Source organism: Hemicordylus capensis, chromosome 3, assembly GCF_027244095.1.
Source record: "Hemicordylus capensis ecotype Gifberg chromosome 3, rHemCap1.1.pri, whole genome shotgun sequence".
NCBI lineage: Eukaryota > Metazoa > Chordata > Lepidosauria > Squamata > Cordylidae > Hemicordylus > Hemicordylus capensis.
This window is the reverse complement of record NC_069659.1, coordinates 171,678,543-171,693,067: the sequence shown is the minus strand read 5'-3', so window position 1 is coordinate 171,693,067 and position 14,525 is coordinate 171,678,543. Positions and strand designations below refer to the sequence as shown.

The following is a 14,525-nucleotide window of genomic DNA, read 5'->3' as shown; positions in this document are numbered from 1 at the left end:
AGGCTGACAAGGTTGGGATAGGACGTGGCGGCATCCCTGTTGCTGGGCAACTCCATTGCTCTATTCGGCACAGGAGGGGAGGGCTGGTGCTCAGAGATGGAGCCAGCAAGAAACACCACAGGCATGGAGTGGGCACAATCCTGAGTGTGTCTGCGCTGTCATCTCTATGATTGTGATCCAAAAACTGCATGGCACCATGATTATGGTGCCATCCGTGTTCGGAAGTAACGCTTCAGAGGCCAAACCTCAGGTCTCGATGGCGAACCTTATTGCAAAAGGAAGGTTCAAATTAGAGTTTGGTGAGGCAAACCACAGGTTGCTTTCACCACATGGTTGCAGAAGAACGCGGTTGCACAAACATAGAGTTTCAGCCTCTGCCTCGTGTACCTCTGGTTTTGTGTACCTCCAGATTCGGCCTATGTATGTCTGTTGCACTGCAGGGTTCATAAGAGGGACGTGATAGTTACCTCCCCATATTTTCAAATGTGAGTTGCCACTGAACAGCTATAAAAGGAAGGAATCTGACTTAAAGCATTGAAGCGGTCAGTGGAAAAGAGGTTGAGCCCTTCCTTTGCCCACAGCTTTCCCCCCACAACTACTTTCTAGGTTCACTTCCCCTCCATTTAGGATTATTTCCTGTCTCAGACCCCACTATAAGTGCCTAGGGGGTTGTAGTGGTGAGAAAGTGGCAGGTTGAGGAATAGTTCATCAACATTGACACTTCTCCATTCTAAAGCATCCCTTTCTTATAGGATATTTATCAGTGACCCTCATTTGGAGACAGATAGTCTGCCACAGTTATGTCTAGTCCCACTCTACGACTAATTTATTTATTTATGGTTAGATTTTTATACCGCCTTTCATTAAAACAATCCCAAGGTGGTTTACAAAACATTTAGAACACTATAAAACTATTAAACAGTTAAACAATAATATATGAACCAGAAATTCACAGAGCTTTAAACAATTCCCAGTTTATAAACAAATACTGTCATTCCTTGGTAATTTCTAATATTTTGAATAATTCGTTGTTGAGCACTATTCTGAAATATGGCCTGGAATTTTTGCTCAGGATGCTGCATAAGGGGATTTTTCCAACGTTATTAAGGTCTTCTATATCCCAAATTTCTGGCAGGCTGCAGCCAGGCTTAGTTCTGTTCAAGCACCAGGAATCTTCCAAGATGTAATAATTTACTCCCAACTTTAGCAAGTCTCTTTTAATTTATTTTGCTGGCTTTCAACTGTACATAGAATAAACTATTTTTGTTCTTGCCCGCAAACCCGCATTTTCATAATGTGGATGATTTATGATGGGTCGAAGTGCAGATAATTTTACACTCGCTATTGCAGGCATTGCACCTGCAAAAACAGCATCTTGTTTAGTGTTTGCTTTTATCCACAACAACAGTTCTTCTTGTGGCAAGTTGCTAAATTCTCCTACAATATTCCGTTCTTTTCCAAGGTTTGCTGTTCCTTCAAATGCCATCATTGCTAAAATGGCAAGGACAATGTTCTAATTAAATAAATATAGAAAAATCTGAAAGTTCTGAGTTTTAAGTAGGTAAGTAGTATTGTTCTACAATAACCTGCTACTCTAATCCCCACTTCCCTTTAGCTTTATCTGTACTGTCTATTTCTTCCCTTGGCTCCTCTCTAACAATAGTCCACCAACCAATTTCATCAATAATGAATTCTTCTGTTACACTTATATGTCACCTGGAGAGGAGAATTTCTGAAGAGTAAATTGAGCAGCTGCTGCCTAGCAGAGGAAAACCACCAATTTGGCACTTAGCAACTGTACATTTCTAAAATGTTTAATAGTGGGAAAGGATCTGGCAGAAATAGCCAAATGGAAAGGTTCCTTATATGCCATCCTCAAACAATATTCCAAGGATTTCAGCATTGTTTACTCAAGACAGTGGTATTTTATTTTTTTACTAGTTATCAACACTTCATCCTCACCCCGCTCAAATCAAATCAGAATGTCAGTATTTTTATGCAAAACATGGCCTATGAAATAAGCCCTTTTTATTAAATGTTACTGCTCAACTACAACTTTCAGTACATTAATTGTAGAGGCACAATCAAACCATTGGTATTAAGGCTTGCATGGGTAGAAGGTTCTAGGCAAATGAATTTTATGAGCCTCTATGAGATGAATTCATTAATATATATTTGTTTTGGGAAAGCTAAATTAAAGTAAACATATAATAGAACAGTCAAGCAGACAAAATTAGCCAAAGAGGGATATTTTTAAGATGAATTCATGTGTGTTCTGTTTTATCACAAGTTTCTTTCAAAGAGCACAAGGTAGAAAATAATACCTGTCTTATAACATAACTTGTTTGCCTGAGAGATGGTGAATGGCCCAACATCACCCAAAAAGCTTTGTGATAGATAAGAGATTTGAATGTGATTTCCACCAGACTAATTCCAACACTGTGAAAGTGTTTTAATTGTTTTTATTTTATTTTAATGTTGTAATTTGGAATATGTACACTGCCTAGAGACACACACAATAGATAGATAGATAGAAAACACTCTTGCCTCTAGCCCACACTGGCATTCAAAGCAGACACCTGTATACCTAATGTAAGCCATTTCAAGATTCTAGACATGTATTGCTCTAGGTAGAATGGAGGAGGAATCTCTTTATCCTTGCAATGACCTGTAACTAACAGGTGAAATCTGGAAGACTTCTCTGGCATTGAGATTATGAAGGCTAACATCTTTCACATTATTTGACACTTCTAATTGGTATGTTTAGGCACACCTTCAATGAAGGGGAGAGGCAGGAAATAAATATGTTAATAATAAATAAACTACGGTGTATTGTTGCTTTTTAACTGAATATTTACCTTCTTAGTTTGCCATTTTTGTCTTCCTGAATCATATCCTTATAAATAAACTCAAAGAATTACATTAGTATCAATAATATCACATAAATAGTAGTGTAGAATGGAAGGGAAGGAAGCTGGTGGGTCCACATGAGAGTTGCAGCTCTAAAAGAGCTTTTGTGCAGTTCAAAACTTCCAGTCACACAGAAGTTGTATTATGTTAGATGAAGTTAAACATTTCCTGCTAACTGAGCAAAGAGGCACCATTTAAAATGGCAATTCTCTTATATTTAGTAGGGGAAGAGCAACTGGCCCTTAATAACCACCTGATGTCCTCCTCATGTTCCTTTTTAAATTGTGAGCCCTGCTCTCCTCGGGATTTGGACTCTTCAGTCTACTCTGGGCATGTGCAGAGAGGCCCAATGTGCCTTCGCTATGTTCTGAAGGCAATGGAACAGTAAGGGGTTGGTAACATGATGTGAGGTACGATCGAGTGTTCCCTCTAAGGTGTGCACACGTTCGCGCACTCACAAGTTTTTAGGAAAACATTGGTACCTTCCCAATATAATGAGAGAATACTTTGCAAAAGGTTAAGCCTTGCACACTAGAATATGGTGAGAAGCCAGTGATATCACTTCCCACTCCCTATTCTGGAGTGGGATATAAGTATGATACAAGTTATGGCCTAGCACGGTCTGGGGAATTGGTAAGCTGTTCCTTAGATTTATTTTATGCAATTTATTTCAGATCTAGGCCACAGCTGCAACATACTGATTTTTGCTTCTGCAACTTTAGCAGCCATAGATTTTTACCATTGCAGAAAGCGAAGTATGCCTTCTTAAAGTGTAAAGGAAATAAGAACCAATACTTCTGGCTCCCATCTACATCCTATTATCTACCCCCATTAATCTTCTGTGTAACAATACTGAATGTTGCAGACTATATCATGAGAGATTCATTCAGTTCAGCACTGCAAGGTTCACAAGAGGCTAAGCTGGGTTGTACCAATGCCATTATTATACGTGCTGGATTGTGCTGCATTACTGTTAGCACCTGCCTCCATTTAAGCACTTTAAACTGTTCCTTGAGGCCAATTTAACCCAAAGACTAATAATAATTAATAGCTCCATCTTAGCCTCTTTGTTATCTTGACCTGCAAATCAGAATAAAGGACAAAGTAACACTCATGTACGACAGCAAGTGTCTCCCTTGTGGGTCAGGTAGTTGGCATTGTCAGTTTTGAACGTGCTTAGCATTTGCTGGGGAAGCAGAGGACAAGAGAGCCTCTAACAAGGCCTCCCCCATCCATGTGCACGCGCGCGCGCACACACACACACACACACACACACTGGAACACTCAGAGCTGACAGTGTCAGCCACCTGTTCAGTGCAGCCATTAGAACATAAGATTATAATAACTGCCTTGCTGGATTAGCTAAGAAGTATCATCGTATTAGTACTGCTGTGATTTGTTACATGATGAATTTGACCAGGTCTTCGTGGTTTCTTCCACAGAAGAGAGTAGGGCCATACATAGTTGTAGAAAGAGAAACTTGGTGATCCCATTGACAGCTGGTAGAAATCTTTGTCTTGTCCACATTACAGAATGAAGCCCTTTCATTTAATGGGAGGAAAGAGGGTCACAAACATCACCCAAGAGGGAATAATCAATAAAGTAGAACAAAGGGATGCCAATTGCATCACTGGTCACTCTGGTCATCACTGGCTGGCCGAATCTTCCCCTTTTCATAGAGAAGAGGACCTGCCAGTCTGTCATGCCCCAGAGGGCAAAGACTAAGGGGTAGCTCTGGTGGCCCAGAGGGAAAGCAAGTTGCTAGGCCATGAAAGTTCTATTCAATCCTTTCTTTGTTATAAACCTTACTGCCTGATCTTCAGGGGAGGTTCATCTGAGGGTGCTGCCAGTTTATCTGCAGTTGCCACAGGGTTGCAGAATGCACTTCCTGGGAGGTCTTTGCACATGACTTCATGCTGCAGTGTAAATGTTGAGTGAAACCACTTCGAATTACACCTGCGGCATTGAGGGAAGAAGCCCCTCCCTCTGCTCTCGGGTTTTGGTTTTTTTGCAAGTTCACATGGCATGCCTCCGTGTTTTTCCTTCTAGCCAATGGGGGGGGGGGCAGGGGAGAGAAATTACTAAAGAGCTATATCTGCATTTCTAAAGAGAGTATCCCTCTTATCATGCTAATGATTCTACGCCAGTGCTGCTCTCTATTTGTTCCAGGTTTTCAGAAAAAGTAGCTTTAAACCTGCATTTTAAAAGCCTGGAAATATATCGAGACAAGCTAGAACTCACAGGACAAAGCCTGATATGTATGTGGAGTGGGTCCAAGGATCGCAAAAGGACTTCTGGTAAGTTTGGCTGGTGTGTGAATGCATACACTCTCTTCTGAAGGAGATTTGGGGTAACAGCCCTGTCTGTAAAGCTTCCTGCTGAGATTAGAGCTGCTCCATTCCTGTGGGCTTTTGATTGATTGATTGATTGATTACGTGCTGTCAAGTCGTTGTCGACTCTTAGCGACCACATTGATAGATTTTCTCCAGGATGATCTGTCTTCAACTTGGCCTTTAAGGGCTCTCAGTGGTGTATTCATTGCTTTTGCAATTGAGTCCATCCACCTTGCTGCTGGTTGTCCTCTTCTTCTCTTTCCTTCAACTTTCCCCAGCATTATGGACATCTCACTAGACTTTCTGTGGGCTTTTACGAAACAACTAAAGACACTTCAGCCAAGCTTTTTAGTTAGTTGGTGTATTTTTATGGGTATTTTAATCTGATCTTTCATAAGTTTTAACTAGTAAATTCTTGGTTTGTTTTATGCTGTAAACCACATAAAGACTTTGGTAGTGGGCAGTATACACATTTGATAAATAAATAAATAAGCCATGATTCTGGCTCTCCAAGCCACATTTCTCTCACAAAAATGGAGGTGGGTCAGGTTATAAGGCAACAGTTGAAGATCCAAGGTCACCAACACCCCTCCAGAACATCACTCATGCCATTGTACATTCCGTACATACAGTCTCTCTTTTGCATGTCAGGACAAAGATTTCACTAATGAATGTGGGGGGTGGGGATTAACCCCATGGAACCCAACTGTACTGAATTAATGTTTAGTGACAGTCATTCTCCAATATTTAAATACATATAAGACCACACCCACCTCCTTTCATGTTTATGGCTATATTGTTCAGCTTTAAACATACACAAAGCTCACATCACTCTAAAGTCACTGTTACAAAAAAAAAAATATTGGTAACCATAAAAATAGCCATTTAAAAAATACCAAAAAAAAAAAAATTATTAAGCATGTTGGTCCATCAGAAACAATCCAAAAGTAACAGCCTGGTTATACCTTTTGAAAGGATCAAATGACACAAAGTTCTGAGAAGCAAGCTTTTCCAGAAATAAAGAACTGTCCAGAATGCTTCATCAGGCTGAATGCTACTAAGCAAAGCAAACAGCAAGCGGGGAAAAAAAGGGGGGGGGGAAGGGAGGTGGTTATCAGCTCCCCCACTCCATGGTATTAAATGAGATAGGTGAGCCATTCAGTGATGCAGAATAGTGAGGCTAACTTCCCTTTCCCCTGGACTTGCAGAGGTGATGAGTACAATGGGAGTCCCTACAGGGTGGGGGAAGAGCATGGTATTTGATGCTGCACCCAAGTAGTGGAAGCACCCAAGTAGTGGTCATAGCAGTGCACTACTGCACCCAAGTAGTGGTCATAGCAGTGTGCACTAAGTGGGGCTGCTTTTAAAGGTGGTTCAGTTTAAAAATTCAACTGCTAGGATGTTGGTAGAGGCCAGGTATGTTGCACATGTAGAACCTATTTTATACTAGTTGGCACTGGTTACTATTTTATTGCTGAGCTGAATTTGAAGTGCCAGTGTCGATCTTTAAAACCCAATGTAGTTACAACCAGATTACCTTAAAGACTGCTTGTGTCCATATGAACTTGCCTGTGTGTTAAGGTCTGCATCTTAGGCCCTGCTCTCTGGCTCACAGATCAATCAGATTTAATTGGCAGTTACTAGAGACTAGGGATGTGCGAGCCGGCTTGCATTGAGCTGGGCTCAGCATCAAGCCAGCCTGGTTTGAGCTGTCTGAGTTTGAACCAGCCCAGCCCCGCAAAGGTGGGATCCAGTCAGAGTTCGAACCGGACTGCCCCTGGTTCTAAGAATTGGCTTGAGGGCAAGATCAGGGGTATAGTTGTAATGGGGAATCTGGTTAGGATTCCCAGTGGGGAACTAAAGGTAAAGGATTGGCAAAACCTGTTGCATGCACATTCCTACCAGAGACAGGACTTTCTTGGTGATGGCACTGCTGTTGTAGAATTCCCTCTCTAAGAAAGATATGGTATATTTCTGTGTGTTCTTAATTAGAATATTGTCTGACATTCAGACTAATGTCATGCATGCTTAATAACATTTCATGTGCATGATAAGGGAGGGCAATTTTACCAACCCCCTTATTCCCTCTGCAGCCTTCTATGCCTTCTGAAATTATTCCCTGAGGGTTCCTCAACCCTCAAGGACATACTTTCAGGAGGCATGAAAGGCTTCAGAGGGAATGAAGGGATGTGAAAAAATTGCACCACCCCCACTGCATGTGAAGAATGTTATTTCACACACGACATTAGTCTGGATGTCAGCTACTGTATATCTTGCTTTTAACTTGCTGAGCTGCTATAGTTTGTTGATTGTAATGCCTTCCCCTCTATTTTATGGTTCCCAGTCTTGATAAAAGATTCCTTTTTTAAAAGTTGATATATTAAATAAACACAATATCAACTATTATAGAAATACAATTGGTCAATGATGAAATCTTGTAAAATAGGACATTCAGATAACCATTAAATGATGAAACCAATCTATGTATTCAGACTAATATGTGATAAAGAGGTGGTTTCCATGATCAGCGGGAACCACCGAGATGGGGTTTGCGAGCAGAGCGGGCTTAGCCTGCTCTCCTCACAGACGACCCGTCAGTCAGCTGCAGGCAGCTGAACCGGTCACCCACACAACTGCTGGCTCCGTTACGGAGCCGGCGGGATCTGGGGAGTTCGGGGGCTATGCATGTATGCTGAGAGTAAAGTAACTTGGAGCCAGTTCATAGTTTCAAATCAATATTTATTGATATTTATTGGAGAACTCCATTCTAGATAGGAAAGTGAGGAGTTAGGATCTCTATCTAGCTGGATGCAGATGGATTCTGCATCTCTGCACACATGTTGCAGGGAGAGGAGCTTGCATGTTGCAAGGTAGAAGGAACAGGAAGAGAAAGGGAGAGAGGAAGTGCAAAGCAGGAAGGTAGGAAGTTAGTCCCTAAGAGTAGCAATCTACATTCCAAAGGGATAGTGTCAGAGCAGTAGAGAAGGGATGACCAATGTCTTGACCCTCTAGCCCTCTGACTCACTAGTCTGTCCTCTACTGTCTTTGAGACAAGAGACAGCACAAAGTCCTTCGCTTCCAACAAAAACAACCCTGTGAGGTAGGTTAGGCTGAGAGATATGTGACTGGTCCATGCATACACTGTCATAGTATTGGTCTGTAATGAAAATCAAAATAATTTGGAAATACAATTCAGAGGAAGTTATACAAGTTATTGTCTGTGCTATAGGCAAAATTTTCTTATACTGTAACTGAACTCTTTTTAAAGGATCCAGATTCATAATTACTGCATATATAATCATTGCATGTTATTATAGCATTGTTATATTATAGCATGGGTTATTCCAGCAAATTTTAGTTTTGGAGAATAAATCAAGCGTAGGTTGCTTGAAGTAACGAACTAATGTCTGAATTCTCCATTAGGTTTTTTAGATAACTAAAGACAACATACTGCAAATAATTACAACAACATTAAGCATGACAATACGATACATAAATAGGGTAAATGTAATTTTATTTAGCTTTTTTAACTGCATTAATTGAATGAAACACAGTCAAGGAACTCTTAACATAGGTTCAACCAACAATGGAAAATTAAGACTTTCCAGCTAATTAAAGACAACATACGTTATATTAACTTGGAGCGCTGTGACAGGTTCAAGCTTCTTTGAATCCCTGAAAGACAATTCATCTTAGTTATATTTTTCTAAAGAAAAGCAATTACACTAATTGGGAAACAAGAGCACAGTCTGTTCTCTTTATTTCAGCAATCACTGGAAACCTCAAGTGTTAAGTAAGACAGTCCAAGGATACTGCTTAAAACTCTGCTTAGACAGCTAGACAGGGTTAGGAGCATCCTCTCTTTTAAGCCCACCTCATTCCTATTTGTCTCCCTGGAAGGAAAGACTTTCTGTCTCCCTCTGTCTCAGCAGCCCTAAGATCAAAACAAGCAGCCTCTGAAAAAGCTGGGAGTCAAGACACACAGCACTCCCACTCCTTTCTGCTAGCAAAGACTTAAAAGGTTTGTGCTATGCAGGCATAGCAGTCCAACCAAGGTGTGACTTAATTATGACTCCAGGAAAATGCGCTCTCTCTATGTATAATATGTGTGAAAGAATATTGGCAACATATGTAGATAGTGCTCCAAGACATCATGTTTTGCATGGTCCATTGATTAACTAAAAGGTTTCTAACCGCTCATCCCCAGTTCAAAATCCTTAGAAGTCCAATATGGACGAGATAGATTAGTGTTTCAACCACCCCATGAATATTCTAATCCCAAAATCCCAAAAAGAGGCTAAAGGGCAGGCACCCACCCATATTTAATCAATAGCAAACTCCAAAAGAAAGCACATCTCACCAGATTAAGGAAGAGTGTTACTTTCCTCCTGCTTGTCCCTCACAGAGTGGGACAAGGTTTGCAGTACAATAATTCCTTTAGATTTTGTTGTTGTTAAAACCACTCAAGGACCAGGTCTCCAGACTATGCCCTTTGACATTCTAGATCAAGAAAGCTACAGAGAGGGAGAAAGAGAGAGACTGGTCATTGTCTCCTGGCTAATTCCCTCATTACTTTTCAAGATTATTGCTGATTCCCTATTGGTCATTGTGTACCAATTTAAACCCCTTTAACAAATATTAGATCTGTGTACTGGAGAGAGACAAATAGATCTGATGAGACACAATTGGATCTGACTGTAAAACTCCCTCCCAGACTGTCAGATTAGGTCTGATTTTAGCTGGGAATATCAGATTTAGGTCAGATTTTCCAGAAAATTCTCAAGTTTTGCATCATGGTAGTACATGATGTTAAGTGAATGACGTTTGAAAGAGAATGGTCCACTGTTTAAATTTAAAAAAAATTAAGTGAAAAAGCTTTTAAGTGTTGTGACTATTTTATGATAGAAAGTGACAAAACATGCAGGAATTGAAGCCCCTCCTTAGACCATTAATCACACCCAGTTTAGAGGAAAGTGCTCCTTGCCTCCATATGAGAGGAGTTCTTTCCTCCCCACATTTTGGCACCCTGTTATAACTGTGGATGGCTAGTCATAGAGGCTATTCACACACACATGCAAAACCGGGCTAAGAGAGCCCAGCACGGGAGCCCCGCAGATCGCCAGGGCTATCTGTGAGGCAGGCAGGAGGGTGAAAGATGTTCCTGCCACCACTTAGGCCGCCATCCCCACTGCTGTGGCTGCTGTCATCCCACCACAGAGCAATGGTTTTTAAAGTTAAAAAGAAAGAACTTTCCTCTCCCCCCCCCCCCCAATATTGTAGCCTTTTACTTGTAAGGGGGAATCCTTGCCAGATTCCTCTTTACAAGTATATTGTCGAGCCAGCTCACAAGGATCGGGCTTGGCCCGACGCGCTGTTGGATCAGGTTCCCTCCACCCCGGTTCGGCTCGAGAGTGAACTTTTGAGCCGAGCTCAAAGCTGAGTAGTTAGATTTCGAGCTGGTTTGCACATCCCTAGTCAGTATCCCCTGCCACATGTGAGAATGAAGGCATGTAAGGAATTCTACAAAGGTTTTAGAAAATGTAGCAGGGAGAGGGATATGGAAGCTACTCAGCAGTAGATTCTCTGAAAGCATTTAGTCAGCAATAAGTTCTCAATTTCAGGGACATTTTTTAAAAAATGAATGGGGTAGGCTTAATATGACATTTTCATGGAATTGTGTATTACACATACAATAATTGAAGGTAATAATTCAGATAACTACATAACAAAGTCCATAATGAAAAATAGGTAATTATTACTTTTATCATACTTCTGAAACTCTGGAAGTTGTAAAACTGTCAGCTCTAAGTATTAGCGGTAATTAATGGGAATCATTTGGCATTAAAAGTTGTGCTATAAATATTATTTATAAAGAAATGCAAATTAGTGTTTTCCTTTAAACTGATGATTTTTACAAAGGCTAATACCACATATGTTTGGACTCCCAATAAAAGGGACATTTTTGAAACAAATTATAGATGCTAAAGTAAATTGACAAACCAGATGGGGATATCCCAAGAGTCCTCTTAAACTGAATAAAACGAGATGGTTTATTATGGTTGTGGGATAGATTGCTGAAGTTGATTAATTATGATTTTGATGTTGGTATAAATTTTCTTTTCTTGGCACTGATGACTAGATATTCATTTCAATTTGTGTTCATTGGATTTTGATTTATCCTGGCTATATTTTAATTATTATTATCTTTTTAAATGAAGAAAGTAATAAAACTAATTTTAAAAAGGTGAGTAGGAGGAACATATCAAGTAGGACTGTGGATGATTCCTTAGCAACAATTATTCACAAATTAACGTGTTAAGGATATTTGAAAAGACATTTAAAAATTGATATTGCTATCAAGGTTGTCAGTGCAGATTTCATAAGTGTACTGGGAGGAAAGAAAAATTCAGAACAAAAAGACATGGTGTTGATTATATTCAAAATGGTAAAAACACCACCATGTTTTAAGAGTTTTCATTATTTTTACATTTTTTAATACCACAAAGTAACTAAAGATAGAAGTGCTCCAAGGAATAATCACAGATGGCCTGAAAGCTGGAGGCTCTGTAGGTGCTGTCCTCTATCACTACATTGGGGCACCCTTGATTTATACACTTGTTTGATTAAACGCTAGAAAGAAAATATAAAATGTACTTCATGAAAGAGTGTGAAAAGTCAAAATGGTAATATTTCAGAATTCATATGTTTTGATGCATACTTATTCCAATAAGCACAATCATAGTTAAAGTAAACTTAAGAGTAATGTAATGACTCCTTAATTTTTATTTTGGAGAACTGTACAGCACAAGTATCAGTGACAAAAAGTAAAATAAAAGAGCTGTTTGGACACTGTACTTGTGATTTCATTCAAGAGGGACTTTTTAAAAAGTGTTTGCTTTTCCAGCTTGTACAGTTTCTGGGCCTTCTTGAACTCTCACTAGGTCATAAACAAACAAACAAACAAACAAATTATTTTTGTGCTTTTGCTAAGCTGTCATTCCACTGACCTCTCTTTCATCACATTTGCCTGGTTGGTCTTGTACAAGGGCTTCCAAGAGCGGCTTTTCTTCTTTATCCTACTGTCTTTCCTGAATTTTCTATACTCCAGAGGAAGAAGTTGGTAACAGAGGTGTAGCTAGGTAATTTTGGACCCTGAACCTAATGAGCTTATGCCCCCCTCCCGCCTCCACCAAAATGAGCATCCTGACGTGTTTTCCCGAAAATAAGACAGTGTCTTATATTAATTTTGGGACCAAAAAATGCACTTGGGCTTATTTTCGGGTAGGTCTTATTTTTATTGAAGTTCAAAAAAGTAAAGTACGTTTATTCCTGTTCAACAATCATACGGTACAAACTACTGGTACGTTAACGCCTGTTCAACAATCAAATCAACATGTACGGTATTCATGTTCTACAAACTACTGTACGAGGGGGTACCCAAAAGAATCTGTAATAGCGCCGCGCTGGACGGAGCCCCCGGAGCACACACCTCCCCCGCCACGGCAGGCAAGCACAGAACAACTTACTCCGAGGTAGTGCCCGAAGTTTCAACCCTGTCTCCTGCCGTTCTTGATCCCTGCGGCCAGCGCGCGGCCACGAACCCCCGCCTCCCGCCGGGGGGAAACGCCGCACCTCACCCCTTCCCAAATGAGAAAAGATTTTTCTCGCCTTAAAAAAGGTGAAATGCAGCACCTCTCCCCAGCAGGAAACAAAAGCCCACAGCCGCATGCCGACCACAAAGAACGAGAAGAAGCAAAAAATGAGGTTGAAAGCTGTTCCACACTCACCCACCGCAGCAGGAAAAACATGCACCCCAAAAGCCCCGGCCAGCGCAGCGCTAACGGTATCACGGACTCCCTTGGGCACCCCCTCCTATGTTAACTCCGGTTTAACAATCAACATGTATTCATGTTATACAAACTACCGTATGTTAACTGCTTCTACATTTATTCAAATACAATCATGTCATCTTCTTCTAGAATATCATCATAACTCTCCATATCTGAACCTGCAATTCCTTCCTGGATTTCTTTTGACTCTAATTCCTTTGGAATTAATGGCCCCAATCTCTCATGTGCAGCAATACTGCTCTCCTTAAATGAACACTTCTTGTCCAGCTAGCCTGCTCGTAGTGCATTGGCAACACAGCTTTCAGTGATTTTATCCCATGAATTCTTCACCCAAGTCACCACCTCTTGCAGCTTAGGCTTCATAAAGTTCCCCCGCTGATTTCTATCCATTCTGTTTTCAATGTAATCATTGACTTCTATTCGCAAATGGTCCTTGAATGGCTTGTTTATTGCAATGTCAAGTGTCTAGAGATAGGCTGTCATTCTTGCAGGAATCATTATCTGATCTATTCTTCTCTCTTTAAGGAAGTTCTTCATGTCTTTAGCACGGTGAGTGCTAGCAGAATCCCAGACTAGCAGACCTCTTTGGGCACCTTGCAAAACATGTGGAAACATTAAATTTACCCACTTTCTTATAATGGCTTGAGTGAACCATGCCTTCTCGGTTTCAAGAACATAAATACCTGAAACACAGTCAGTCTTCTCTTTCTTGCCCTTAGTGATGATAAGAGGTGGGACCTTCTTTCCATCCAGACGAATTGCCAAAATACAGGACACCCGTGCACTTTCGTAACCAGTGGAGGGAATGTAGATTGACAAGGCGCCCCTCTGATCAATTGTCATTTGAGATCCTTGACCCATATACACTGCAGTTTCATCCATAGCAATCATGTTGGAGAGTTGGTATTTAGTAAAGTCTATGTTGTCAACAAAAGACTTAAATGCTAATGCACGTTTAATAATTTCAGTGTCAACCAGTTTGAACAGTGTTGTTGATCTTCTTAGAGACAGATCATATCACCGAAGGAAGCCATCCAGCCAGTGTTGTGATGCTTTGAAATTGGCTGGGCCTAATTCTACCGGTATGTGAGGCGCCATTGCAAGAGCAAATGCTTGAATATCAGCCCTATGCACAACCAAAGCCTTTGCTCTCCTGTCAGCAATCCATTCACAGATCATGTCTTCCAGCTCAGTAAATAATGGTTGCCGACCTGATCCACACTTGCGCTTCTTAGCATGTCCCTCATCCATCTTGTGACTGAGGTTGTCATACTCTGCACGCCATTTTTGTACCATGCGGAGATCCAGCTTATGCTCCTTGCAAAAAGCTGTTAGATCAGGGTTTCTCAACGTGTGGGTCCCCAGATGTTACTGGACTTCAACTCCCATAATGCCTAGCCCTAGTGGCCTTTGATTGGGAATTATGGGAGTT

General features: G+C 40.8%; 1 protein-coding gene across 1 annotated transcript; it reads right to left on the bottom strand.

The window, feature by feature from the left end:
• Positions 1–991: 991 nt before the first annotated feature.
• LOC128350527 (probable C-mannosyltransferase DPY19L1) lies at positions 992–13,984 on the bottom strand. Its single transcript, XM_053308942.1, is given in 2 exon segments — positions 992–1,513; positions 13,718–13,984. Coding segments are annotated over 2 exon segments (789 nt in total).
• Between the last annotated feature and the right edge of the window lie 541 nt (positions 13,985–14,525).